Source organism: Grampus griseus (genome assembly GCF_964374135.1).
Source record: "Grampus griseus genome assembly, chromosome: 15".
Lineage (NCBI taxonomy): Eukaryota > Metazoa > Chordata > Mammalia > Artiodactyla > Delphinidae > Grampus > Grampus griseus.
In genome coordinates, this window is record NC_139009.1 from 19,462,830 (window position 1) to 19,480,162 (window position 17,333).

Here is a 17,333-nt window from a genome sequence, read left to right on the forward strand (position 1 = left end):
TGATTTGCAAATTTTTTTTCCCATTCTCTGAGTAGTCATTTCACTTTCTTGGTCGTATCTAATGGGGCACAAAAGGTTTTAATTTTGATAAATCCAATATATCTATTTGTTATTTTGTCACTTGTGCTTTTGGTGTCATACCTGAGAAGGCTTTGCCTAATCTAAGTTTATGAAGATTTATACCTATGTGTCCTTCTAAAAGTTTTACACTTTTAGATCTTACATTTAGGGCTATGATATATTTTTAGTTAATTTATTATGCAGTATGAGGCGGAGGTTCAAATTCATTCTTTTGCATATGGATACCCACTTGTCCCAGCGCCATTTGTTCAAAATACTATTCTTTCTTCATTAAATGGTCTTGGTATCCTTGTGAAAAATCAAGTGACCACAGATGTATGGGTTTAATTTTTAACTTTCAATTTTATCCCACTGATTATATGTCTATTCTTATGCCAGTACCACACAATCTGGATCATTGTGGCTTTGTAGTTCTCAAATTCGGAAGTGTGAGTCTTCCAACTTTGTTCTCTTTTGAGACTGTTTTGGCTACTCTGGGTTGAATTTCCATATGAATTTTAGGATCAGCCCATCCATTTCTTCAAAACAGCCAGTTTTTTTATGAGGACTGCAATGAGTTTGTGGATCAATTTAGGGAAAAGTGACATCTTAATGATAAATCTTCTGATCCTCTAATACAGGATATCTTTCCATTTATTTAGTCTTCCTTAATTTCTTTCAACAGTGTTTTGTAGTTTTCAGAGTATAAGTTTTACACTTCTCTTGTTAAATTTATTCAGTCTGATTTTCTTTTACTCATTTAGTTTCTATATTACTATCTCAGCCTAAATATTTTAAATTGGAACCATTAAATATTAATTATTCAAAACCAAATAATTTTAAGAAAGAATGTGCCAACACATGTCCAAGAACATTTAATAAATAACCCGTCATTAAATCACTGCAGGTAATTTTAATGTCTAAACATTTATTTCTATGAAATATTTTAATGAGAAACACTGATAAAACGAATGTTAACAGCTAGGAAAGGAAAGTTCCACCCCCATCTGATCAAACAGAAACATTACTAATCTGATTGATCAGACTTTTTGCAGGGTATTTATTAGGCAATGCTTGCTAGTGGAAAAGTAACTACAGGAAAAAGGTAGTGCACCTGGTATAACTCACTCTTTTCAGACTCCTTCTCCAGTGCAGAGTCAGATTTGTCACCACAAAAGATGAAATAGAGCAGATATCACACAAGTCCAAAGCTAACTAGTTTAGGAAAATAGGAAACTCCAAATGCTTCAGACCAGTTTGCCAGAAATCTCTACACTGAAGTTTCAGGAACTAGTCAAGAATCAAGTATCACTCTGCTTCCCTTTGCCAGTCTGATCCTTGTGAAAATACATCACTCTAAATGTATTGAGGAAAATGTAGAGAGAGCAGTGGGATGTTACAGGATTCAGAAATTCTAAGAAGTCCTGGCCAGAGCATCATTTTTTAAAAATCTAATAGCAGTCCAAATCCAAAAATAATTTCTAAAAGTTAAGATATAATTAATAACCTTAGAATTTTATTAAAATACTATTGTACCAATATTCAACCAAACTTCCCATACGTTTCCCTTCTTCTGAAGCAGTCATCTTCCCTGATTTATATAAGGAGAATCCTCATACAGTGCCTAAGAATAGCCTTCATTTTTTTTAATACTTCCCCTATGTAAATGTCACAGTAATTTCCTGATCAGAAAATATGGTAGTTTGGCAAATACAAAATAGAAAAGCCCCCAGTGAAGAAACTGAAATGACTGGAATATCACTTTGGGAATTCTGAACTAGAAATGATTACTCTTCATTATCATTCATTTCAAGAATATTTCATTAAAAGAAATACAATAGGGCTTCCCTGGTGGCGCAGTGGTTGAGAGTCCGCCTGCCGATGCAGGGGACACGGGTTCGTGCCCCGGTCCGGGAAGATCCCACATGCCGCGGAGCGGCTGGGCCCGTGAGCCATGGCCGCTGAGCCTGCGCGTCCGCAGCCTGTGCTCCGCAACGGGAGAGGCCACAACGGTGAGAGGCCCGCGTACCAACAACAACAACAAAAAAAACAAAATAAAAGAAATACAATAAAATGTCATTTTTATACTAATGTCAGACAATGTTTCAAGCCCACCCAGAAATTACAGAGGTTTTCCCTGGTGGTGCAGGGGTTAAGAATCCGCCCGCCAATGCAGGGGACACAGGTTCTAGCCCTGGTCTGGGAAGATCCCACATGCGGCGGAGCAACAAAGCCCGCATGCCACAACTACTGAAGCGCGCGCACCTAGAGACCATGCTCCACAACAAGAGAAGCCACTGCAATCAGAAGCCCATGCACCACAACAAAGAACAGCCCCTGCCTGTGGCAACTACAGAAAGCCTGCGTGCAACGAGGACCCAACGCAACCAGAAATTAATTAATTAATTAAATTTAAAAAAAGAAAAGAAATGATACAGAGAGCCCTAACTAAATATCCAGGCAGAACTCTGGCCCCAGTTAGAAAGCCCAGTGAAATTCGCGAACAGACAGGGAACCAATGGGACACTGGGTACCCAAGAGGTACAGGAGAAAGATAGGGAAAGGATAAGAAATGATTAAGCCTTCTTTGCACTTTATGGCTCTCCTTATTCATGAGAATGGGATATGAATGTTCTATAGTATAATCAAATCCCAAGGAAAGCAAAGAGTCAAATGGAAGGGTTTTATTGCACCTGTTTGTATCAGAAGCTTATATCAAAACCTCCAGGGGAGGAAGCTGAATCTTCATTCTTAACAAATGCCCCTAAAGACTCTTATAATCAAGCTAGTTTTGGGAAACACAGGACTACCCAACTCAACTTAAAGGTCTAGCTCATGCACCTCTCACATTTTACCTCACACTCAACTCCAATCAGTCTGGACTACCTATAGTTACCCAAACATACCGGGTCCCGTCACCTCTGGGCCTTGGTAAGTGATGGTGCCCCAGCCCTTCTTTCACCACATTATTAGGCTGACTCAGCCAAGACATGACTTCCTCCCAGATTCCTTCCTGGACCCCCCTTGCTTCCCCCATCATGGCTCCTACTGCGCTATCATCCCTTGTTCCCACTTCCAGGAAAACAAAATCCATGAAGGCAGAGACCATTTTACTGTTGTATTATTCATTACTGTATGTCCCAAAGTAGGACACAATAAAACTAGCACCTAAATATTTATTGAATGAATAAATAACTGAAAACTGGGAAGTTCTGGGTTGTCTGATATAAAAAAGGCTTTTTCCCAAAAATTTACAAAGGAATGTAAAAGGATATACAACTGCAGACACTAGCAAGGAAAGGCTCATGGCGGGAGATGATAAAAGTAGTGGGGAAGCCAGTTCCTTTTCCTGTGTAAACATGTTGATGCTTTTAACTTTCCTCAGGTAGGGCAGAGCACTCCAAACTGTGTTCCAGGAAGCCACAGGATTTGATGGACGTGCTCAGCAGACTAACGACAGGGATAAGGAAGTAAATGTACTTTGCTGAAAATCGAATCTAACTGGGGAGATGAGGAGGAAGGAAGGAGAAAGGGGAGAAGAGATTATAAATTTAATAAACGTAAGTACAGTAACATGTCTGAACTGTCTAAAAACTTTCACCTAATTAGGTGAAACTTTCACCTAATTAGGAAAAAAATTTTTTTCAAAAAAAACATTAGTCTGAATAAGCAACAAATATGAACACGAATGACTTCCTCATTTTTTTCTTGGCAGTACACTTAAAAACCCTAGGGACCAAAGATGAAGCCAGAGGTCCCAGCAGAGAGGAAGGTACAGATAACACCAAGATCACTGAAGGGTGACTCTCTCAGTGGGTGAACTAGGAAAAAAAGTTTTAAAATCCCACAAAAGGAAATGGCTGTGACACATACCTGGCTCCACCAAGATCTGGATTTAAATTTTTGTAAATAATGGCAAACAAACAAAGAGATAACCAAATAGGTTGGATAAAACAAAAATTGATTACACAAGATAAAAATAAAGTCTAATTTGTGGAGTTCAAAAGATAATACAAAAAAGAGCATATATTTCATAAAGGAGGTACTCTAACACATCCTAATAATATTCTTGTATTACTCTGAACAAAGTTATAAATATTGATATGATTTGGGCTTTTTTTTTTTTTACATCTTTATTGGAGTATAATTGCTTTACAATGGTGTGTTAGTTTCTGCTTTATAAAAACATATACATATGTTCCCATATCTCTTCCCTCTTGCGTCTCCCTCCCCCCCACCCTCCCTATCCCACCCCTCTAGGTGGTCACAAAGCACCGAGCTGATCTCCCTGTGCTATGCGGCTGCTTCCCACTAGCTATCTATTTTACGTTTGGTAGTGTATATATGTCCATGCCACTCTCACTTTGTCACAGCTTACCCTTCCCCCTCCCCATATCCTCAAGTCCATTCTCTAGTAGGTCTGTGTCTTTATTCCTGTCTTACTCCTAGGTTCTTCATGACGTTTTTCTTTTCTTAAATTCCATATATATGTGTTAGCATACGGTATTTGTCTTTCTCTTTCTGACTTACTTCAATCTGTATGACAGACTCTAGGTCCATCCACCTCATTACAAATAGCTCAATTTCATTTGTTTTTCTGGCTGAGTAATATTCCATTGTATATATGTGCCACATCTTCTTTATCCATTCATCCGATGATGGACACTTAGGTTGTTTCCATCTCCTAGTTATTGTAAATAGAGCTGCAATGAACATTTTGGTACATGACTCTTTTTTTTTTTTTTTTTTTGCGGTACACGGGCCTCTCACTGTTATGGCCTCTCCCACTGCGGAGCACAGGCTCCGGACACACAGGCTCAGCGGTCATGGCTCACGGGCCCAGCCGCTCCGTGGCATGTGTGATCTTCCCGGACCGGGGCACGAACCCGTGTCCCCTGCATCGGCAGGCAGACTCTCAACCACTGCGCCACCAGGGAAGCCCCATGACTCTTTTTGAATTATGGTTTTCTCAGGGTATATGCCCAGTAGTGGGATTGCTGGGTCGTATGGTAGTTCTATTTGTAGTTTTTTAAGGAACCTCCATACTGTTCTCCATAGTGGCTGTACCAATTCACATTCCCACCAGCAGTGCAAGAGGGTTCCCTTTCCTCCACACCCTCTCCTGCATTTATTGTTTATAGATTTTTTGATGATGGCCATTCTGACTGGTGTGAGATGATATCTCATTGTAGTGTTGATTTGCATTTCTCTAATGATTAGTGATGTTGAGCATTCTTTCATGTGTTTGTTGGCAGTCTGTATATCTTCTTTGGAGAAATGTCTATGTAGGTCTTCTGGCCATTTCTGGACTGGGTTGTTTGGTTTTTTGTTATTGAGCTGCATGTAAATTGTAAATTTTGGAGATTAATCCTTTGTCAGTTGCTTCATTTGCAAATATTTTCTCCCATTCTGAGGGTTGTCTTTTGGTCTTGTTTATGGTTTCCTTTGCTGTGCAAAAGCTTTGAAGTTTCATTAGGTCCCATTTGTTTATTTTTGTTTTTATTTCCATTTCTCTAGGATGTGGGTCAAAAAGTATCTTGCTGTGATTTATGTCATAGAGTGTTCTACCTATGTTTTCCTCTAAGAGTTTGATAGCTTCTGGCCTTACATTTAGGTCTTTAATCCATCTGGGCTTCATTTTAATTGACGTTAAAATTTCTGGAGTAAACACAAAAAGAACAGAAAAAGAACATACAACTCACAAGTAAGTAGAGGGAAAAAGCAGAACGGAGGGAAGCTCAATTCATCTAATAGAAGTCAAGAAAGGAGGGGAAAAAAAACAGAGAAAGGACAAAACTGAAGTACAAAATAAAATGGAAGAAAAATGAAACATACCAGTATTCATATAAAAGGTTAAACAGGGCTTCCCTCGTGGCACAGTGGTTGAGAGACCACCTGCCGATGCAGGGGACACGGGTTCGTGCCCCGGTCCGGGAAGATCCCACATGCCGTGGAGCGGCTGGGCCCGTGAGCCATGGCCGCTGAGCCTGCGTGTCCAAGAGCCTGTGCTCCGCAATGGGAGAGGCCACAACAGTGAGAGGCCCGCGTACCGAAAAAAAAAAAAAGGTTAAACAAAATAAAGTCTTCAGTGAAAAAGCCAAAATTGTCACAATGGTCGTTTTGGTTATTTTTTAAAATAATCTAACTTATGCTGTTTACAAGAGATACATATATAACATAAGGATACAGGAAAAAAAATTAAAGAATAAATGGATATATACTGAAAAATCTGCAAACAACAAATGCTGGAGAGGGTGTGGAGAACAGGGAACCCTCTTGCACTGTTGGTGGGAATGTAAATTGATACAGCCACTATGGAGAACAGTATGGCGGTTCCTTAAAAAACTACAACTAGAACTACCATACAACCCAGCAATCCCACTACTGGGCATATAACCTGAGAAAACCATAATTCAAAAAGAGTCATGTACCACAATGTTCACTGCAGCTCTATTTACAATAGCCAGGACATGGAAGCAACCTAAGTGTCCATCGACAGATGAATGGATAAAGAAGATGTGGCACATATATACAATGGCATATTACTCAGCCATAAAAACAAACGAAATTGAGTTATTTGTAGTGAGGTGGATGGACCTAGAGTCTGTCATACAGAGTGAAGTAAGTCAGAAAAAGAAAAACAAATACCGTATGCTAACACATATATATGGAATCTAAAAAAAAAAAAATTGTTCTGAAGAACCTCAGGGCAGTACAGGGATAAAGATGCAGACATAGAGAATGGACTTGAGGACAGGGGTAGGGGGAAGGGTAAGCTGGGACGAAGTGAGAGAGTGGCATGGACATATGTATACTACCAAATGTAAATTCGATAGCTAGTGGGAAGCAGCCGCATAGCACAGGGAGATCAGCTCAGTGCTTTGTGACCACCTAGAGGGATGGGATAGGCAGGGTGGGAGGGAGACGCAAGAGGGAGGAGATACGGCGATATATGTACACGTATAGGTAATTCACTTTGTTATACAGCAGAAACTAACACACCATTGTAAAGCAATTATACTCCAATAAAGATGTTAACAGAATAAAAAATAAATTAAAAATAAAAAAGATATTTAGGGTACTAGGCATGCTAATCAAAAGAAAGCTGGTGGGCTTCCCTGGTGGTGCAATGGTTGAGAGTCCGCCTGCCGATGCAGGGGACACGGGTTTGTGCCCTGGTCTGGGAAGAACCCACATGCCGCAGAGCGGTTAGGCCCGTGAGCCATGGCCGCTGAGCCTGCGCGTCCGGAGCCTGTGCTCTGCAACGGGAGAGGCCACAACAGTGAGAGGCCCGCGTACTGCAAAAAAAAAAAAAAAAAAGCTGGTATAGATATATTAATATACAACAAAACAAACTTTGAAGCAAAAAAGCATTACTAGAAAAAAAAAGTTTACCTATATAATAATAAAAGATTCAATTTCCCAGGTAGACAGAACATTTTAATATATACGCATCTAAGAACAAAAGCTTCAAAACACTGACTGAACTACAGGGGGGAAATTTTAAATCCATGATCAAAGCAGAGATTTTTAACATCTTCCAGTAATTAAGATCAAGCAGTCAAATCAGAAAAGACAAAAAGATTTTAGTAAAACATAATGAGCTTGATCTAGATAATACAGAAATCAGACACATGATTTTCAAGCACTCATGGAATATTTAGAAAAACATACAAATATCAACAAATACAAAGATTCTAGAAAATCCCTCACTCCCTGACCCATAATCCCATTAAGCTAAATATCTTTATTATTAAAACAGACATTCATTTACGAATTTAAAAGGATACTTCTCATTAATCTAGAACAGAAATTAGAAAACACAGAGATCTGATAATGAAAATAGTATATATCAGAACACATGTAATACAAAAATAGAAAATCATGGAAAAGTATATTCTTCAATGCTTACATAAGAAAGAAAAAGTCTGAAAATAAATGGCCTACATTAGAAAAAGAAAAATACAACTGCCTAAAGTAGAAAGAAGAAAATAATAAACCACGTAATAGCATGAAATAATGACACAGAAAACAAAGATACATAGAGAGGACCAATAAAGCCAAAGTTCCTTGAGAAGACCAATAAAAGTGACAAAATTCTGGAAAAGGAAAAATTCTGGAATCTCTGAGCATGGAGGCCTGGCATCAAGTATTTTGCAGACTCATCTAGAAAGGTTTTACTTTAGCACCAGAGTCGAGAGATTATCACCCTTCCTTTTTCTTAGTAATGTTACATCATGTAAAAATCGTAAACTATCAAATTATTTGTACGTAGTTTATTCTACTCCTCCTTTAATAAATACTTATTGAATTGCTGGGGCTACCATGATAAATACATGTGATTCTTACTTTCATGGTGCTTAGAGTCCAGAAGATAAAATATTAAGCAAAGAAAGAACAAACTGATTTCATCACTGTTCAAAATAGGAAATTAAAAGATACTGTCTAAAAATAGAAAGGCTTAAGAATACTACTGAAAGGCACAACAATAAAGGTAACACAAGATAAAAAACACAAGCTATCTAAACTATTAAATTCCTATGACCGCTTTCATGCTACAACAGCAGAGTTGAGTAGCTATGACAGAGAACTCATCATATGGCCTGCAAATCCTAAAATATTTACTTTCTGGCTCTTTAAGAAAAAGACTGCTGGCCCCAGAACTATGTATGTTAAGGAGAAATATATTATATGTCACTGTATCATCTCAAGAGAAGCAGAAAACAACTGATAAAATTCTATACTTATTCGTGATTTAAAGAAAATAACAGTAATAACTCTTGGTAAATTAGGACAGAAAAGTAGATCTTTCACCTGGTGAAGGGTACAAAACCTACAACAAATATCATTTTAATAGTGCAATACTACATCCATTCCCATTCAAGTCAAAAACAAGACAAGAATGCCTGCTATCTTCCCAACTCTTAAATACAATATCTGAGGTCCTAACCAGTACAGTAGGTCATGAAAAAGAAGTATAAGGATTGCAAAAATAAGAGTCAAAATGGCCTTTCTTTAAAAATAATGCAGTTCCATAGAATGTACACCACCAAGAATGAACCCTAATGTAAACCATAGACTTTGAGTGATTATGATGTGTCAATGTAGGTCCATCAGCTGTAATGGACGTGCTACTCTGGTGTGGGTGCTAATAGTGGTGGAGACCATGCATGTGCCAGGGCAGGGGGTATATATGAGATAGCTCTGTTCCTTCCTCTTTCATTTGGCTATGAACCTAAAACTGCTCTAAAAAAATAAAGTCTTTTTTAAAAATGATGTACATGTAGTTACCTACCTAAGCAGAAGTCTAAACTAACCATTAAGACTAATGAAAGAGTGGAGAAAGATCATTGGATTCAAAACTGACATACTAAAATCAACCCAATACCTAGATGACAGGCCAAGTCATAAGGCTGGCAAATGGTGATTTCTGCATCCTCAGAAAGTAATTATAACGCAGATTTGGGGTGATGCTGGAAATGAGAGTGGGGCTTCCCACAGCAGATACCATTGCCACCAATGCAATACCTCCTGTGAAGAAATAGAGGAGGCTCAAGAAGCCATACCCACCAAACATCTCCCAGACTGTTCATATCCTTGAGTTTGTTACAGGGAATGGTAATTTATATGAAGTTAGTGTGTCAGTGATAACATTCACTAAGGAGTAAACCCAGTTCTTTGCAGAATACCCAATTTCTACTTCAAATATCTACCCCAGTCATGCTCTCTCACATGCCCATGTGAGTGCACCCCAGGTAATTCTTAGTATGAGGAATTATTATTTATTTGGTTTCCATTTTTGTCGGTTTCCCTTTTAAAATGTAAGTGGTATGAGTGAAGTCAGGGACTGTGTTTTGTTCTCCCCTATAACCCTACCACCTAGAATGGTGCCCGGAATGTAACAGATTCTCAGTAAATGTGTTAAAAATTAAATGAAAAGATGGTCCTTTTGCTGAGTCTGGAAGGGTAGGCAGGAACAACAAGCCAGATGAAGGTGAAGGCAACCCCATAAGCAACAGCACAGGGATATGAAAAACACGATCTATCTTGGGGAAAGCCAGTTCAGAACTGCTGGGAAATGACACACAAAGCATGTGATGGAAACTGGGAACCAAGAAAAAGAGTCCAGAAGGGCCTCATCTGGCACACTGCGGAGCTTGGGCTTTCTCGGGACCGTGATGACGAGCCCTGAAGGGATTTAAGAAGGAGTAACCTAGAATAAATCTGGGTTCAATCTGGCAGCATCAGAGATCACCGATTTGAGAGTGTCAAGACTGAAGGAAAGGATCAGAAACCAACTGTTTTAGTTTAGAAAAGTAACAAGGATAAAAATATTAATAATAAACACAGCTTAATGCCACTGAACTGCATATTTATAAATGGTTAAAATAAATATGATTTATGTATATTTTACCACAATAAAAAAAGAGAGGAATTTTAAAAAAAACACAGCTAGCCACATTAAATAACTACTTATCTGGGAAAGGAATGTGCTAAGTGCTTTAGTCACATTATCTCATTTAATCTTCATGATAGTTCTATGAAGTAGGTACAATTCCCATTTTATGGATGAAGAAACTGTAGCACAGAGAGAGAAGGTAACTTGCCCAAGGTTATACAGCCAGGAAGTGAGGGAGCCTAGATCCAAACCCAGGCAGTCTGACTGCAGAGCCTGGATTCAACACCATCATGGTATGAGGAACAGACAGATTCAAGACTCACTTTTGAGGGAACACTCAGCTGCACTTTGCCATTTCCTTGGAGGTGAAAGGTGAGGTGGAGAGAAGTGACTCCAAGCTGTCTGGCTTAGATGACTAGCAGTTAGCGACTCAGAGCTACAAAAGTCCTTAAAGGTCACCCAGACCGACTGCCTAACCAATGCCAAAAATTTCTTTTCCTCCTTTAACGAACAGTTATCTAGGCTATGCCTGGCAGGACAACGTAGGTCTGAGTTGTGTCAAACTCTGACTCCCATTACTAAGACTCTAAAGACTTAAAATAGCTTGATAGTTGGAAGGGTCTTCTGAGACTTGATCTGCTGATTTTCACTCTGTGGTAGGTAGAATTCTAGAATTCTGCAACTACCTCAGGGGCCATCTCAAGCTGACTCCTACTTCCCCCACCCCCCCCACACACACACACCACCCCACCCCACCCCCGCTTCAACCAAGCAGAACGAATTTTATGACACTCATGTTGAAGGTCCTTGTAAGGAACACAGTGCTTTTAAAAGGTTTCACAATCATTGGTGCAAACTAATAACCTTATTTCCTGGCTAAGGAATTTGAGGTCCACCAAGTGTGAACGCACTGATCAAGGTCACACAGACAAGCAATTGCAAAACAAAACAATCCTTCAAATACTGGGAACTGCCTACTCTTCCTGGCCATCTTTTTCTTTGAGTTTCATATAAGAAACATATAAGAATATAGGAATATATGAGAATAAATAAGAATACATCAATATAAGAATTTTTTAACAGAAGATTTCAAACGGTATATAGTAAAGTAATATACCAAAGTACACATTGCTGCTTTACTTTTTCCTACAGCTCTAAGTGTTTCCTAACGCTTAGTCCTCACTACCTTAGAATCTTTAGTGTAAGGTAATTGACACAATATAATGTATTAATTATCTATCACCACCTGCAATCTCATGGTAACAGTGGAGTTACAGCAAGAAGTCTAAATTGACTGGCATGCCTTAAACTCACAGATATTTTAGGTAACATTTCTGCCTTTTCATTTATGACCTTGAAGAAAGCAATTCAAGTCAATTCAATTAAAATATATGCTCTGGCTTGGTGTCCTCCAACTGCACGATTCTTTAACTCCCATTCTTCCCTTTCTAAAGCCTGTAACATAAAACTTATGATTAATGCTATGACTTGATCGGGGAAAAAAAAAAAAACATTCCCACACATACAAACAGGATTCCAGAAGCACTAGGGACTCACGCATTTCTATGAACAGCTGCCTCTTCTCTGCCATGGTCTTCCGCTTGTTCCCACTTTCCTCAATCATCCTAGAGACAAAGAAGGATACAATAAACCAATGTGTAATTTGACAATTCCACCAAGTGCTTATCAGTCTGTTGTGAAGAGGTACAAGAAACCAAGCTGTGTATGCATACATTAAAAGGATATCAGTAAAAATAAAGTAGAAGCCTGATACAGAAAAAAACAAACTGTTGTCCCTTTATTTGATAGCTTCTAAAATATTATAAAGTCAATACTTAAATGAGCTCATACACTTGCTTCCTGTGCTGAAAATATGGGGCCACGTCTTATTTCTAACTTTGTTTCCTCTGCAGAGTCCTGGATTAGTTGAGACATTTTCCCCATATTCCTACTGCTTTACATAGATAAACATGTTACTAAAGATAATTTAGGTAATAATTATAATGAAAGGCTATAATAAAGAACATCAGGATAATTAGCTTATACATAAAAAGTATAAATAGAATCTTTTATTTTTATATTAAAAAGTATTAAACAAAAAAGGTATTCATCCACAAACTCAAAGAACTCCTAAATGTAAGTTTTTAATCACATGACTTTGGCTATGCCAGTCACTCTGTTTAAGAAAAAACTCTTTCCATGCATTATCTCATTTAATCCTCCCAACAACTCTGGGTGCTGGCATTATTATTATCCCCATTTTACAGATTAGGAAACAGATGCCTGGAAAAGAACACTAACTTGCTCAAGGACACACAACTCAGAAGCGGTAGAGTAGAATCCCAACCCTTTCATTAAACTTCTTTCATAATTTTTGCCTCTAGATGCATATTTTCAAATCTTTATGCTTAAAAAGCTAGAACACAATAGCCCACTGCATGGACCCTACTGATGCAAAATCTGTGACATCTCAGCCAAACTTCGCCTTACTCTATGAAGAAAAAAATATCTAAACAAATAGCATAAGCTAAATATCCCTAAGAAGATTAAACTGCTGTAAATCATGGAGTGATTTATATACCATTGTCGAATACGTCAGAATCACGAATTAAATGGTGACTACACAAATTACATATCTATTAAAGCAAAGTGCCTGCTGAAAGTTTAGTTATAAATATATCCTAAAGAAAATTTATAATGTAAATATATTCCTTACCATTCTGCAATTAATATTTTGATCATTAAAACTATCCCTTTCCGGGCTTCCCTGGTGGCGCAGTGGTTGAGAGTCCGCCTGCCGATGCAGGGGACATGGGTTCGTGTCCCGGTCTGGGAAGTTCCCACATGTCGCGGAGCGGCTGGGCCCGTGAGCCATGGCCGCTGAGCCTGCGCGTCCGGAGCCTGTGCTCCGCAACGGGAGAGGGCACAACAGTGAGAGGCCCGTGTACGGCCAAAAAAAAAAACTATCCCTTTCCTAGATCACTGAAATGTTACCAAATAGGCTTCAATGTACATGATGGTTACCTAACAATTTGCCCCCAAGAGGAAGCAGTTTTAAACGGAAAGAAAGTAAGCCAAAGAAAAAGCAACCAGAAACAGCAAACATCTAATGAAATCTAGGTCCTAGAGAAAAAAACAAAGAGTTGGTACCAGGAGCCTATAATTATAATGAAACGAAGATATTCAAAAGCCTCCCCCTGTCCCCAAACTTGGTCTCCCACTGGGTAATACAAATTTTAAATGCTAAACACAGATTAAAACAGAGAATCATAATGTCCTTTATAATATATATCATTTATTATATACTTCTACTTTTGCTATTTCTTTAAATCACTTTTTCTCAAAGTAGAATTATGAATTCCTGGAGATCCCTAAGTTTTTCATTACAGTTTTCTAAATTCTGTCTTTATTTCCAGATTAATCTTTAAAAAAATTAATATAAACATATTTTAGATCATCTGGATGACCACGAAACTACAAGTACTGCCGATGCCACTTCAGAGCCCACATCTGCATGTGTGATTACTGTGGCATTGGAAGCAAGAGAGCACGTAAAGCAGGCGTCAGCAAGCTAGAGAAACTATAGTACCTGGACCAGATCTGACCTGCCACCTGTTTTTGCAAATAAAGTTTTACTGGAACACAGCCAAACCTATTCATTTATGTATTGTCTAAGGATGCTCTCATGCTACAACGGCAGAGTCGAGTGTTTTCAACAGAGAGCATCTGGCATGCAACGTCTAAAATAATTACCATCTGGTCCTTTAAGTAAAAGCATGCCAACCCAACCTAAAGCAATAGTAATTAATATTGCATTACTACACGTCTGGCTTTCCCATGGTGCCTGATAAGAAATCCTTTATTAGCTACTTTCTTCTCTGTCTTACTTCTCCACTCTTCTACCAGTATTTCCTAGGGTCTAAAAAAAAAAATTTTTTTTTAAATTTGCATTTGAGTCCTTATAGAGCATTTGCTTCTAGGGTAACCCAAAACAAGACAGATTTGATCCTGTAAAACAGACCTTCAAGATGAATTCTGTAAGTGGATCACTCGCCAACAGATGACAAGGATCCCAGTGCTGGTAGTAAGTAGCCTGGTGAGAACCCCTGGTGTGCTGCTGCATGGACAGTACTAAGACTCACGAAGTGGTGGAGCTAGTACGGGACACAGGTAGAAGAAGATAACTGGCTTATACAATAGCTTTAGCATTTGAGAGAGACAGGAGGACTGGGAATTTTAAAGACAATTAAATGGTTGAGCTTTTGTTAAGTAGGACGGATGCACAGAAGAAAGAAAATGTCAAGGCTTAAATCAGCCAAGTACCAACTCAGAGCATGCTATAAGAGCCAGAGACCTCCATGGCAGCACTTTTTAAGGAACCCTCAGCTCCCACAACTTGAGAGTAGATTGTGCTAAAAATCAGGCTCAAATTCTGCTTATGAAAGTAGGCAGCTTAACAAAGAAGACTGAATTCATAGTCCAGCCAAGATTCCCCTGAACCCTACAGGCCTGAAGAGGTGGCTCTCTGCTCTTGCTACAAGGGCAGTCTCCTCTGCCTAAAGACTATGCAAAGTTCTCATCTGAGATGCATGCCTAGAAAGATGCCGACCCTCCTCAGGATCTGTTTCTACCTCCCTCACTGCTTCTACGCTAATAACTAGGGTCAAGTCTTACATCATCAGAAAGGGAAGGTACTGTCCCTGCTTTGGATGGAAAAGGGCTGATTCATCAAAACAGCTGCTGGACCTGACGATATGCACTAACAGGAACTGGAAGAACATACCTGGGAATGGACCTTGAGAGTGCTGAACTTGAGCCAAGTGTAAAGTAAGACAAAGTTTGTTGCCATGGCGGTACTCAACCCATGACCCAGGATTTAATATTCTGAAAAGGACACCTGGCGCCAGTCCTAATATGCCACTTGACTGGCTCATTTAAGCTGGGCATGCGGGTTTTGGTGGCCTAGAGAAAATGAACTGGAGATGCTGGAACTGCAGAGCAAGTATTAAGGAAACAGTTAATAGGGTGTTCCCCTTCCCCATATCTCCTGGCCTTTACTGAATCCTTCTATACTGACTGACAGCATCTGCATTTTGTTTGTTTGTTTGTCTGTTTAAACAGAGAAACGAGGCTTTCTCTGACCTCTGAAGTCCATTTTGTTCCTTGCATGTCAGGCCTGAAATGCTATAAATTTACCACTCCCTAGAAACAGTCTTAACCAATGATTGACTTAGTTGGTATATACTCTACCTACCTTGCCTCCTAAAAGGGTGTAAATCTAAGGACATGTTTTACACAGGCTCCTAGAGTTCCCCAGTGGGAATAAGCTTCAGTCACCCACAGTGGTAACTTGCTTGATAACAAAACCCTTATCTGCTAACTTCCCTTCCCCATCTCACCTCCCGGTCCCCTGCTGATGTTTGCAGGGATAACCTCCAAAACAAAATACTTGCACGCAAATCCTTGTCTAAGAGTCAGCTTCTGATAGAACTCAAACTAAAATATTAAGTCTTTTCATTTCAACCAAGCTTATAGTTCAGATTTCATAAAATCCAAATGTATGGGGTACACACAAATTAAGATTACTATAAATGACTTCCCCAGGCCTTAGCATGACTCCATTCCAGTGCTCCATGGATCCTCATACCTCCATCTTTGTAATTATGATTTTAACAGTCCACACTCAACAAAGATCTGACCCTACTACCACACCTGATTACGTCCTTGTCTTCCTGATATAACTTTAAAGATCAACAGTTACATGAACGTAAACACATGTCTCTTCTTCCTTCCACTTGGACTCCTGGCACTTTGCCTTTTCTGAGCCTCATAATCTAGAAGTAACCAACACCTCCTTATCATTCACTTCACATACTAACTCTGATTTCAAACACTGCCATTTCCTTCCTCATAATCACTCTCACATCCACCCTTTTTTCCCATTTCAACTGCCAAAAATCTTTGTCCACATGAATGTACAAATAAAATTCTCTGACGCCGTGATCTCAGGACTCTGCAACCCCTTCTTCCTGTGGTTCATCCTGTGAGATCTACTAGGTACATTTATTCAAACGTGTTTGATCTTCACAGGATCCTGATCACCCTACTTAGGGGCTTCATCCACCCAATTAAAAATAATCAGAACACAAAGTGAAATAAGCCAGACAGAGAAAAGACAAATACTATGTAATCTCACTCATATGTGGAATCTAATAATACCAAAAAAAGTCAAACTCATCATAGAAGCAGAGTAGATTGGTAGCTGCCAGGGGCTGGGGGGTGGGAGAAACGGGGAAATACAAAGCACACAAACTTTCAGTTACAAGATGAATAAATCCTGGGGATCAAATGCACAGCATGGTGACTGTAGTTGATAATACTCTACTGTATATCTGAAATTTGCTAAGAGAGTAGATCTTAAACCACCACCGCCACACACAAAAAAGAATGAGCTAATTAACTTAACTGCAGTAATCACTGCACAATGTATACATTTATCAAATTATGTTGTACACTTTAAACATATACAATTTTATTTGTCATTATAGCTCAAAAAAGGTGGGGGAAAACTCTAACAATATATTTGAACACCTTTCCATGTCACTGAATACTCTTCAAAACCACAATTTTGAATGACAGAATGGAATTTTATCACGATCATTCATCCAAGCCTTGACTGTTGACAATTATTTCCAACTATCTACTTCTGCGAACAATGCAACAGTTAACATCTTTAAAGTAAAATTAAAAAAACGAAGAAGAACCAGAGTACAGCTTTAGTCTACAAAATGAAAGAAGACGAGAGTCCTAGCTATGAGAATGTAAGCAAAGTTTCTTCCATCTGAAAGGAGCTGAAACTGTTAGGTTCCTAGAA

The 17,333-nt window shown here is 38.9% G+C and overlaps 1 protein-coding gene across 1 annotated transcript in view; it reads right to left on the bottom strand.

Moving 5' to 3' along the window:
• Nucleotides 1-17,333, bottom strand: part of DTNB (dystrobrevin beta) — a 246,682-nt gene that overhangs the window by 211,686 nt on the left and 17,663 nt on the right. Inside the window, exon 2 of the mRNA XM_082672075.1 lies at nt 12,017-12,084. Within this exon, the coding sequence (XP_082528201.1) occupies nt 12,017-12,083 (67 nt within the window). The 5' untranslated portion in view covers nt 12,084. The remainder of the gene's footprint in view (nt 1-12,016; nt 12,085-17,333) is intronic.